The following is a 12,942-nucleotide window of genomic DNA, read 5'->3' on the forward strand; positions in this document are numbered from 1 at the left end:
AATGTCAATGTCAGTAAAACCGTGTTAGATTTAACTCACACCATGTAGGCATACCTGTTTTCTAATTACATTTAGAATTGTATCCAAATCTAGTATAACTTTTTAGAAAATCAGTTTTAATTTTTAAAGAGTCAATTTCATTTAAAAATTAGTCAACTGCTCATCTCAAGAAATCTTTTAAATTAAAAAATATATATTTCAAATATCAATTTACTGTTGTATGGAATTTTCAAGGAATGAAATATAATACAATCAAGGGGTGCACCGATGATAATTTTTTTGTTCCAATCTTGTTTTTTTTTTGTAAAACATTGAACATTACCTACGAAACAATATAAATGGGTTGTTTTAACTGCACATGAAGTAGTTCTCTATTTAAAAATGAAAAGAATATTAGTCCTCTTACAGAAATGAAGACAGTGGCTGACTTTTTCAGACCTCTGTGGTGGAAGATAAGATCGCTTGACAAGACTGGCTTTGTTTTAAGGGTTTGGACGATCACGATCCCCCAAAAATGGAAGGAAATCGACAACAACCCTGGCCGATCAATCGATACACCGCTAATTACAAATATTTAGGTCACTTAAAAATAATGTATTTACTTGTATGTTTTCATAATCAATTTAATTAAGAAAAATCATTTTAATTTGGTTTATTTTTATTTTCATTCAAAACAAAACATCTTTAATAAAATCAATTGAAAAAATAATGAATGAAATACAGTGGAACCTTGAGGTATGAGTGCCTTGAGTTACAAGTTTTTGGAGATATGAGCTACCACTTAGCCCATTATTTGAGATGCAGGCAAGTGTACTCTGCAGACCCCCACCGCTAGAAGCAAATTTCACAGCCACTAACTACTCACATTGTTTCACTTGTAATGGAGGACAATGGGGGCCTCTTATTTTTTAATGAATGTTTTTTTAAAACATTACTTTAAAGTTGAGCATAAAAGCCCGAGCATGTTCCCGTAGTCAGATAACTCTTGTTGTCCTGATGCTTTAAATGTTGGTGGCGTCAAAAATTGTGGGTACACAAACATCCTTTCGTAAAGTTTCTTCTGGGGTAACCTATGCTGAAGTGGGCTTAAAGGTTGCATCTAGTCACCTTTCCCAAGAATTTTCAGTATTTGAACAATTCCAGGTCGTCTAGCTAGGTTAGGATATTATAGGCAAAAAACGAAAATTCAAAGAGGGCCAATATATTGTCAGAAGTAATGTGCCATTAAGCTTATGTACCAACCGCCACTAAACACCACAGAAGAACAAGGAGTAGTGAGGCCAATATACCATACATTTTTATAAGGTGCAATATAGTTGAGCACAGACTTTGTTTTAAAAAAAAAAATAAAAATAAAAAATACTTTTCAGGGCTCGGAATGGATTAACGGTATTCTATTCACTTCACTCATATTCTCAAGGCACCACTGTAATAGTTATTTTAATTTAATTCAAGCCATTAGCGATTTGACAATTATATACAATAGCCGCTTTGTGTCATTAGTAAAGCTGACCAGCCACAGGTACAAATACAACTGCATTTATTCCACATACATATATTTTTTTTAAATGTTTTTTTAAAATTGTCACAATCTAAATGATTCAACAACAAAATGAGGAACTACCACAACAAAGTCATTTTTTTCTACAGGGGGAAAGAATAAAGAAACGATGCAAATATCACTGTAGCAAAAAGTTGACACATGGGCCAAAAAGTTGACACATGGGCCAAAAAGGTACACTTCAAAGGAATAGAAAGACACTAAAGTCGGACAAAACGGTGGTTCATGTTCATCCAAGGGAAAGTCCTGATATTATATTGGACACCCGACAGCAGTTGAGGATTGATTTTTGACCAACATCATTCATAAATAAAATATTTTATTTGATAAATATGTATTTATTCATATTTCTTATTTCTGAGTCAATTGTGGGGGAGCAGGAACACATCATCACCCATAGAAGCCCTTCCTGAATCTATGGAAACTTCAAAAGTCTCAAGTGTTTCTTTTTTTTTGTTGTTTTTCTTTTTTGCTGAACATACAGTATAGGGTTATATCAATTTTGGCTAATGCATCCCATGAATATTGCTATGAATATTTCTTTTCAATGAGTATGTACATACAGTAGGTGTACATAACAAAGCATTAGGTACACACGGGCAAAAGTATCGAACAGAGGAAGCGATGGTCGCCGTCATTGGTTGATCGGATGGGTGACGAAGCATGTGGCGCAAGACTCAACAAAGGTTATTTTTAGCATAAGTTACAAATTGGTACTGTACACGGTTCAGCCGAGTCCAGAAGATCCAACCCAGACACGTCAAAGGGCATTCCTTTTTTTCGGGAGAGGGCATATAAATCTCAAAAAGCAGATAAATGACACTTAATTCCCTGGAAACTGTTCACTCCTTGTCTGAGCTGAAGCAATTCCGACATCCCACAAGCATTGTATTCAAGGTCCCGCTCATTGTGTCTTATCCCAAAGTCCTTTACGACCACTCGTCCGTCAGCTGTGGTTCCATTTGGAAAAAAAATAGAATGTACTTTGGGTTATTTTCCACGCACGATCAAGATTGTTCACCTATAAAACAAATCACATCATTTTCATGTTGAAACGATGAGGACCGGCCTGGATGTCTGCCGAGTCCACATTAGTGCCGTTGGACTTGGATCGAGGCACGTATTCCACGTCGATGTTGTTTTTATGTTTTCCTTTGCCCCTGCTCCAGACGAACAGGAGCAGGAAGCAAAACAAGACCATCCCTAGGAACGTGAAACAACCCATGGCCGTTGACACCAAAATGGTCTTTAGGTCCAAGCCCAAGGTGACGTTGCTGGTCCCGTTGGTGGTGCTGTTGCTGGGGTCAGTGTAATATTGGGTCCTGTTGGCGTACAGCGATCCCAGGCTCTTGACGGCCAGCGACGTCATCAGGGTGTCGTTCCCGGCTGTGTTGGAGGCGAGGCAGAGGTAGACGCCACCGTCTTGAATCTCGGCCGACTTAATTTCCAGAGTACCGTTGTTATGCACCGTTACTCTGCCGTGGCTCCTGGCCGTCAGGATGCGCCGCCGCGGGGACAGCCAGGACACGGTGGGCCTTGGCGTCCCCTCAGCACTGCATTGCAGCAGAGCGTGCTGGCCCTCATCCACTGTCAGCGTTTGCGTCTTGTTCTCACGGATTTTCGGTTTGGTACAGGTCACGTAATAGGACAGCAGGCTTTCCTTAAACTCCTGGAAAGGCCTTCCTCGGATCCCCTCGGGTGTGTTACACTCCGGCTGGGAATCTCCGAACAAGATAGAGTGCCTTTTTTGTAGGATCCACATGAGGCGGCAGTCGCACACCAGTGGGTTGTTGTCAATGAGGAGGACCTCCAAAGCTTCCGGGGACTGGAACACTCCCTTCTCCAACGTGTCCAGCCGGTTGTGCGAAACGTTGAGCACCTTCAGTCCCCGCAGGCCCTGAAAAGCGTAGGGTTCGATGGCGGTGAGCTGAGCGCCGACCAGGTGAAACACCTGAAGGCGAACCAGGTCCATCAACATTCCACCTTCAATGTGCCGGATGCGATTATAGGACAGGTTGAGGTGCGTCAGGTAGGGCAGGTGTTTCAAGGCCTGGTAGGGGAAGGATGACAGGTTGGTGTTGGTGACTGATAGGGTGGTGAGGTTGAGGCCGTGCAGGGTGTTTGCCGGGACATGGTCCAGCGAGGGCCAGTTGTCGATCTCCAAGTGGCGCAGTCGAAACAACTTTTTGAAGGAGTATGGATGCAAAGTGCTGATGCTGAGGTATCGCAGGTGCAGGCTGACCAGGTTGTGGAGGTGCGAGAGGGCCTCGGACGGCACCACGGTGAGGTTGCACCTCTCCAGAGCCAGCGTCTCCAAGCTCAAAAGTCCGCTGAATGCGCGGTGCGAGATGTAAACCAGGTCGTTGTCGCCCACCTCCAAAAACTTGAGATTGTGCAAGTCCTGGAACATGTAATCCAGCAATATGACGATCTTATTGTCGCTCACGTCCAACCGAGTGAGGTTGGCCAGGCCCGAGAAGACGCCAAGAGGGATAAGCTTGATCCGGTTGCTCTTCAGGCTGAGTGAGTGCATGCCAAAGAGAGCGTTGAAGGCACCCGGTTCCACGTAGCTAATAATATTCCCGCTTAGGTCAAGTTCCTCCAGGCCTGGGAAGGCTGCGAAATCATCCGGGTTGATCATGGTCAACTTGTTTTTACTCAGGTCCAGGATCCTGGTCTCGCCTGGGATGCCGTCAGGGATGGTTGGCATGCGTTTGCGGTGGCACACCACGGCCTTGGTCTGAGCCGAGCACTCGCAGCGAGAGGGGCAGCCCAGGGAGGAGCCCGCGAAGACAGCCAGCAGGGCCAGTCCCAGGACTGGCTGCCAGCATGAGATGACCGTGTGCAGCATGACTTTGCTCAAGCAGTCCACCATTCTGTCACGGCTCTGAAAAACAACACAACACAACAGAAAGACCGTGAGTGACTCAGGTTAGAGCGATCCTTTACAATTCCCAATTTAAGGGAATTTTACCACATTGTTCGTGCAAGTAATTCCTAAATCATTAATGCCAAAGTGAGAACCCACTGAGAGGCATCACTGAGCAACCACATTTTAATAGACCACAATCAAAATAACTGCAATGTAACACGCTCTTCTTTTAATTGTATATAATGAACCAGTTACAAACAATACAGGCACCAGAATGTAACTGTTTTGACATATTAAATAAACTGGTACAATATATTTCATATCATACACATATCACATTTTTTTTTTATCAGTATTGCTAAAGGAAAATAAATACATGCATAAGTTAACATCAGAACATGTGTAAAAAAACACAAGACAAGCCAGCAGCACCATGTTGGTGGGCGGCAAAATGTTTGTCTATTTTTAATTCAGTTGGCTACATTTTCGGAAAATATTGCTTTCACTCATGATTGATGGGGCAATATTTTGTGTTGAATGTCAAAGGTACATTTTAGAATAAGGCCGTAAAATAAGTGTATGGTCTGAATGTAGTGTGATATAGACAAAATAAATAGTATAACATGTTTGTGCTGAACAAAGACATCTTAATTTCTAATATTTTAAGTATTATTAAGAGGGAAATGTGAATACATATTTTACAGTCATTATAGATAAAGGAGCATAAACTGTGTAAGGACAAAATAAATGGCTACGATACTGTAAATCTTTTTTATTTTATTTTTTAATGAATTGGCTATAATTATCAAAAAGGGAGTTTTTTACCTTGTATATTATGTGACTTTTTTTCTAAATTTAAGAAACTAAATAATTTAATAAATTTTTAATGACGATATTTCATGAGAAAATGCGTGACATTTGACTAGGTTTGAAGTTGCAATGCATGCTATAAGAAGTTGCCATAACGAAAATTGTACTGTACTCATTCAATAGTAGCCTTATGATGATAGAGAGATGCTGGCGATGTCACGTTTGGGAAGGAAGAGTAAAAAAAAATTATAATTTAAAAAAAAAAAAAAAGATGTTACAAGTTACATTTGCAGCCCGCAGGCGAGAAACAGCTGGTGAACTTAAGCATTATGAGGCGAGCGTTTATGCATAATCGCCAACTGGAGGAATGACTTATTGGCAAAAACACACTGCAAAGGCTTCATTTTCATGGAAGACAAGTTTTAGCTGTAAAAAAACCCAAAACAAAACAAAAAAAAAAAAACACACAATTTGACAACACCACGCACCCTCTCGGACTGAGACTAAATGAGTGTTAATTATTGAATGTGTTTTTCATTTGACGAGTCAAAACATCAAAAATTCATTATCTCTACATGTGATAGTGGCTGATTGTTGCTTTTCGTAGCACAAGTCAAATTTTCCAGATTTCACACAGAAAGATAAGATGTAAACTGTTATGTATCAGATTTATATTTTTCATCTCATCCTTTACTTTCTCATGTTCATCCATCCATCCAATTATCTAAGCCGCTTTTCTTTACGGGGGTCGAGGGTGTGCTGGAGCCAATCCCAGCTGTCTTCGGGCAGGAGGCGTGGTACACCCTGGACTAGTTGACAGCCAATCGCAGGGCATACAAAGGCTTACTTTCTTATGGTTACAATTGAATTATTTAGTGGAGAGTTTAAACTTCTATGTAGAATATAGATTGACGTCTAATCAAATGGTTAATGACGGGTGAAAAGGGAGAAAAACAAAGTGGCTGCTGAGGTGTCACACTGGGCACAATAACAGTGGCCAACACTGGGGTGTTTTTTTTTTTTTCATCTTTTTTTCTGGGCTCTGCAGGCTCGGTTGCCACGGTGGCAAGGGCCTATAATTAGTCTACGCGTTAATAATTCAGAGCGGTGGCGGTGGTGTCAAATGAAAGCGTGCAGAGAAGAACAAGTGTGATGTTTGCACACAGATTGTCTCTTGACGAGTTCATAAAAGCTTAAAAAGAAAAACACGATTATTAGGATGACAGTCAAAGAGAAAATAAAAGATAAACACAAAAGCGACAAGGCAATAAAACGTTTTTAAAAAAATAAAAACTCACACATGGGCTAAAAGGATACTGTCAAAGTAAAAAATGTCAGTTGAATGGAACCATTTGACCATTTTTGTTCTTTTGTTTCTCTTTGGCTTGGCTTGACTTGCAAACACCACACCTGTCTTATAACCTCAATTAGAAACACAAACACTGTCTTGAAACCTTAATTCAAAAGCTTGTCTTGAAATTATGCCCCGGTCTTCAAAGCCAACTGTCGTTTGAAAACCCCACTCCATCTTAAGAGTTGTATTTGAAACCCTAAAACTGTCTTGACACTTCAACTTGAAAGCCAAATCTTTTTTCACGCCTAACTCTGCATTGAAAACCTGATTTGTGGCTTCATACCCAAACCCTGGCTTGTTTTAAGAGCTTTATTTAAAACCCTAAACCTGACCCAAACTCAGATAGAAAAGGCAAACTTTGCTTGAAACCCTAATCTAGGTTTAAGACTCTAATTTGAAACCCTAACTCTGTATTAAAATCCAAATGTGAAAACCGAAGCCTGAGTCCAAATCCTAATTTGAAAGCCAAATCTTTCATGAGACTCCGACTGTGTCTTGAGAAGCAGCTTCGAAACCTTATCCCCATCTTGAAACGTTGGCTCTTATTTGTCAACAGACATGTTAGCACCGAAAACGATGGCGTGAAGCTCAACGCTGCGCAGCTAAAGTCGACGCCCAAATAAACATGTTGCATTTCCGCGTGGTGATTTTCCACTCGGGCTGCTAAACACGATTACACAGCCAAAAGGGATTAAAAGGCCTTTTGGTAATAAGCGCTTGACCCACTCCACTCTGCGTCAAATGAAAGTAAACAAGACGTAAAGTATTTGGCTCACACATTTAATTCTTCTTCTTCTTGGCATTAAAAAACACATCATTAAAACATCTAAATATTCATTTGAACGCTTTTTGCACGCCACAAATGGAGCGGAGCTGGTGACAGGTTGCAAAGATGGCGGCGAGCTTCCCTGCTTAATTTGCTGTGTCACGGCCAGTTCTAAAATTAAACAGCGAGCGGAGAATCATCTCCATTTTTCCTCCCCGAGGGGGCCGCTGCTACGCCAAGACAACCGCTCTCATAAAAGAAGAAGAACACAACACTGGATTAGACGCAAATACAATGAAGACACAACAATAAATGTCATGTCATTTACAACTCAAGCGTTGATATAACACTTCAAACAGTCACTAAAAGCCACTGTCTTAAAACCCAACGTAGGGACCCCAAATTCCAAACCTTGCCTTGAAGCCACAACACAAAATCCAAACCATCGCTTTCAAAACTAATCTGAAACACTAACACTGACTTGAAACCCCAATTCAAACCCCAACCCGACCTTGGGAACTATTTCAGACCTCATCACTCGACTGGGAATCTTACTCGAAACCCAGACACTAATTTGAAACACTGACCTAATCATGAAGACCAAATTTTTAACACCAGCCCTGGATTGGAGCGCAAACCCTGAATTGAAGACCCAACCACAGCATGTTTTAATTCCTCATTTGAAACACTGACAATAATTCAAAACCCTAACCCTCGCCTTAAACCCGGCGTGGGCAAACTACGGCCCGGGGGCCACATGCGGCCCGTTAAGCGTTTCAATCTGGCCCGCTGAACTTGAAAAAAATTAATGAATAAACCTTGTTAATGTTTTATTTTCTAAATACTGTGGTTTTTCAAAGACATATATATTGTTGTAATGCTTTTCTTCACTTTCATTTTTTTTTCTCCGATGAGGTGAGTTTACCAAAACACTCAATCCATCTGCTCCTGGTCAAGCCAATCTGTCAAATTTTAGAACCCATTGTGGCCCGCTAATCAAAAAGTTTGCCCACCCCTGCCTTAAACCGTACTTCGACACCCTATCACTGCCTTAAAGCCCGTTCATGCTAGAACATTCATTAAAAATACTAAGCCCATCTTGAAGTCTGACTTGTGAAACTGCGTTGAAAACCTACTTTGAAACCCTAACACTAACATGAAACCCTAACTTGGACCTCTAATGCAGGCTCCAAAGACTAATTTGAATCTTAGCACTAAACACTACTTTAATAGCCTCTCACCAATTTAAATTCCTGACCCATGCTTGAAACCCCACTTTGAAATCTTACCACTGTCTTGAAACTTAAATAAAAACATCATCCCTGTGTTTAAACGTAAACCCTGCGTTGAAACCCTAATTTGAAGCCCTAACCCTGACTAGAAACTCAAAGCATAGCTTCAAACTCCAATGCAGGCTTTAAAGACTAATTCTGCATTGACACCCTAATTTGAAATGTCTAACTTGTCTTGAAACTGTAATGGGAAACTCTGATTCTACCTTGACACCTTCATTTAAAGCCCCAAAGCTGACTTAAAGCCTGCGGCCTTGACTTGAAACCCTAACGCCTGGCTTGAAACCCAACTCTTTGCCTGCCTAAAACAGTCACTAAAAGTTCAGGTTGAGTATTTGCCATTCATGTCTGATTATTAGAATTAAATCCACAACGTGTCTGAGCCGCTTACCGTGTAGTTTTTTATTGCAGTAGTTAGCAGAGCTCCATCTGGCCAGCTCGCCGTCACTGCTGACTTGTAAAAGCGCAGCCTAATGCGCGAGAGGCTCTTTAAAACTTCAGATGCTTTTTCCGCCACATTTATTTCTCACGTCTAAGATGGAAAACTTCTCACTTTATAAAGCAAAGCAACTTGACGAACTTTGAAACAAAATTGACCGTAAAATGCTTTGTAGCTGTTGATATTAGCCGAAAGAGGAGAGGAGTTTGAAACCCTAACCCTGTCTTAAAACACTAACCCTGTTTTAAAACAATTTCTGAGACCTTAATACAGCCTTGAAAGCGCAATTTGAAGGCCTAACCTTGACTTGGCTTCAAAAGCTACATTAAAAACCAAGGGCCATCGCCGCAGAAAGCAAAGGACAAGGACAAGGACGGTTGCCAATCAGACAGACACGCTGCACAATATTACAAGTTACACAATACTCCAAAATCAAGTACAATTTATCAATTTATTAACAGCAATACACGTATAATTAGAAACCCTTCACAATGACCAAACTTAAAAAATAAAAAATAAAAAAAATAAAACAAAATGCCCGAAATGTGTCTTTTTAAGATGGATTCTTGGGGATCTGGTCATGATACCCTTGTCAACCAAATTCCATTTTGCAAAGTGAAACTGGCTTTTGGAGGAGAATTGAAGCAAAAAAACAAAACAAAAAAAAAACAAAAACGAAAAAAATAACAGGCGTATACCTCTTGCTTCATGTAAAAGCTGATGTAATTCTTTGACAGATGGGACTGTACCATTTGCATTCTGAGGGAGTGTTGCAGCATGCTGCGAACTGAGACTGAAATGGTTTCTTAGAACTATCTCTCCGAACAATTTCACAGATATTAGGTTGTGATTAAAGTCTTGGCTGTGTAGTAATCGGTCAAACTGTAACACGTAATAATCCCTCTTGTGAGGCAGTGAGCTGCACAGTCCACGTCATACTAAGCATTACTTTCATATTACAGTCGACACCTGCTCTTTGTACGGGATAGGGAACCCGAGTAGCGAAAATCCATCCATAATTGAAATGCATTGGGGGTGGGATGATCAAACCGAAAATGATGATAAACATCTTTGCACGAAAAAAGGGGAGCAGAAAAAAAAATCATGGAAAAATGTTTTTAAAATACATTTCATTCATTCTGCTGTTACCATTGTGAGTTACGTTTTACGTCATCAATAAAGCCCGTTCCAGAAACAGCCATGCAAGCCCAAGCCATGATATTACCTTCAAATTTTGGATCACAAACAGATATACTTTCTTTCTCCAAACTTTGGCGTTCACTTTGGTCGAGGTTCATCTTGGTCTCATCAGTGCGAGAACAAAATTTTGTTCCAAAACATTCGTGGCTCATACTTCATTGCTAAATCCAATCTGTCCTTCCAATTCTTTTTGTTGATGAGTAGTTTGCATCATGATGGTCAAATTCTGAATTTTGTCTGGAAATTTATAATCATCCAAACTATTCGGGAGACGCTTCATTATGCAACAAGATAATGAACCAAAGCACACTGCCTGTTGGCAGCAAAGGAATTCATCTGGGGGGAATGGAAAGTCTTCGACTGGCCAAGTCAATCAGCGGACCTTAACCCAATAGGGCACATATTTCACCTCCTGAAGAGGAGACAGAAGGGAGAAACCCTCAGAAAAAAAACTGAAAGAGGCTGCAGTAAAGGCTTGGAAAAGCATCTCAAAAGGAGAAAGTAACAATCTGGAGAAGTCAATGCAAGCCAGGGTTATTCCACCAAATATGAAGTGTTGTTCATTTTAAGTTCAGTTATAAATGACCGTTCCAATCCTATTACTCATTTGAAAAGTAAGAAGCTTCAAACAAAAAGCCATCTGTCCGGAATTGCTGAACATAGAGAGTGGCTCTGTAATAGTCACTAACAAGTCAAGTACGGTGCGTATAGAATTAAAATATATGCACTCAGAGCAAAATTAAATCTTAAAATGGTATTGCATGGTACCAGGCTTTTAACTGTAAAATGAGAGATACGCACAAAAACACGAAAGCACAAGCTGTGTGAAGAAGCAGTTGAGAGCCAAAATAAGTATCTTCAGTTAATTTGAGCAAAAGGAGAAGTGCAATAAATCCAGCCATCTCTACAGTGCGACCCTAGACCAAGCTCACTGTGAATTTGCCTCGTGTGACAAAAAGCATCTACCAGAAAGGTTCCGGTATGCGCAGTAACTAGAGCGGCATTTGACGTTTTTTACGTCACTCCACTTTATCGAAGTGTTCTTTATAGGGCGATTTGGTTTGCAGCAGATCACACTGACAAGCATACAACAAAACAGTCAAATAGACCCAAACAGTGGCAATACTATTACTACTACTAATGATAAGCTATAAGCAGAACATTGCATCAAATGCACGGGCATAATATAAGGCAATATAAAGTAATGACATAACAGCCGACTGCTCAGCAGCTGCTGCAAATGAAGTGCAAAAACACAACAAAAGAATAAGAGATGACATAACATACTACTGGTCATGTATACCTTAAGTGTAAGTAGTAAACAGGGGCATAAAAAGCGTCTCTGTGTTTATAATATAGATTATCTTCTTGTTATTTATCATCCAAGGCTGACAAATATTTAATTTTGAAAAGTGACCGGCTTCTCTCCATTCCATCCATCTATAATAGACTCTTGATGCATGTCAAGATGCTAATTGTCTCTGTGGCATTGTAGCAACTCCAACATGTCCTCGCACGATTTGTTTCTCACACTCGGACTGGACTGATGCTCGAGAGTCAATTACCCACACACGGACTATGACGTTTTTCCAGTCAGCGCGCCAGACGTCAAGCGAGAACCAGACAACCGATCAGCAACCCGGAAGGCCAACCAATAAGGTTGAGACGTTTACCCCAACTAAAAATATTAACTCCCGAACCAGGTTTATAACCATACTTTAAAACCCTAATCTTGCCTTGAATCCTAACCTTGCCTTGATCCCCAATTTGAAACTCTTACCTTGGCTTGAAACCAGGACTTAAAAATTGAACTTTGGCAAGAAACCTTCCTTTGAAAACCTAATCTCCGCTTGTTACCTTTTTTGTAGTGATGTTGGCAAATTTGGAAGCACTCTTTTATTTTTTAGACACTTCATTAGGCACACCTTCACACGCCAGCACCAGTCACTACAAAAGCCGCAGCAAACATTTTGCCTCTACAAAGACAAGAGCACTCACTTTTGATTGACGCAGTCCCGGAGGTATTCATTGAACAACAGGAACGATCAAAGTGGAATAAGAAACAAATAAGCTAAAAAGAACACTCCAGGAAGGCGATGAAAGTAACATAAACACTGATCCTACTTGTGAATAATGTTGTGGAGCGTAACAAAAACTGTTTGTTGCGTCCATTAGTCGCAAAGTTTTGCTGATGCAGCATAACAACATTTTGCGTGTATATACAGCGGTGTGAAAAAGTATTTGCCTCCTTTCTGTGTTTTTTGCACATCATCAATCACAAGGTTTCATTTCATCAAACCAATTTTAATATCACACTGAAACAACACATTAAATGCACTTTATATATGATGATTTTATTTACCAAGGGGGAAAACAATAAAAACCTATCAGGAAAAACCTATGTGGAAAAGTAATTGCCCCCCATTTGTTAAATCACAAAGTAACTGTGACTCAGCACAGTTTTAGGAAAGCTGAGTTCAATTTCACAGGCAACACCCAACCTCTACCTTAGTGAAATCAAGAAATCTCTTCAATATAATCTGTTAGCCAAAGTGAAGTCGGCTACAAAATCTCAACAAAGAAATGCATCATAGCATGATGCCAAAAAAATTCCAGAAAAAAAAGTGATTGAAATCAATCAGTCTGGA

General features: G+C 40.3%; 1 protein-coding gene across 3 annotated transcripts in view; it reads right to left on the minus strand.

The window, feature by feature from the left end:
• Positions 1–290: 290 nt before the first annotated feature.
• The window catches only part of LOC148338014 (leucine-rich repeat and immunoglobulin-like domain-containing nogo receptor-interacting protein 2), a 125,872-nt gene continuing 113,220 nt past the window's right edge, over positions 291–12,942 (minus strand). The window contains exon 2 of one of the 3 annotated variants that reach the window (XM_088294808.1): positions 291–4,448. In XM_088294808.1, coding sequence (XP_088150934.1) covers positions 2,595–4,436 — 1,842 coding nt within the window. In that variant the 5' untranslated portion in view covers positions 4,437–4,448 and the 3' untranslated portion in view covers positions 291–2,594. The remainder of the gene's footprint in view (positions 4,449–12,942) is intronic. The other 2 variants (XM_088294807.1, XM_088294806.1) reach the window with 2 other exon arrangements.

Source organism: Idiotropiscis lumnitzeri, chromosome 4, assembly GCF_059441095.1.
Source record: "Idiotropiscis lumnitzeri isolate Australia: NSW breed Sydney's pygmy pipehorse chromosome 4, RoL_Ilum_1.0, whole genome shotgun sequence".
NCBI lineage: Eukaryota > Metazoa > Chordata > Actinopteri > Syngnathiformes > Syngnathidae > Idiotropiscis > Idiotropiscis lumnitzeri.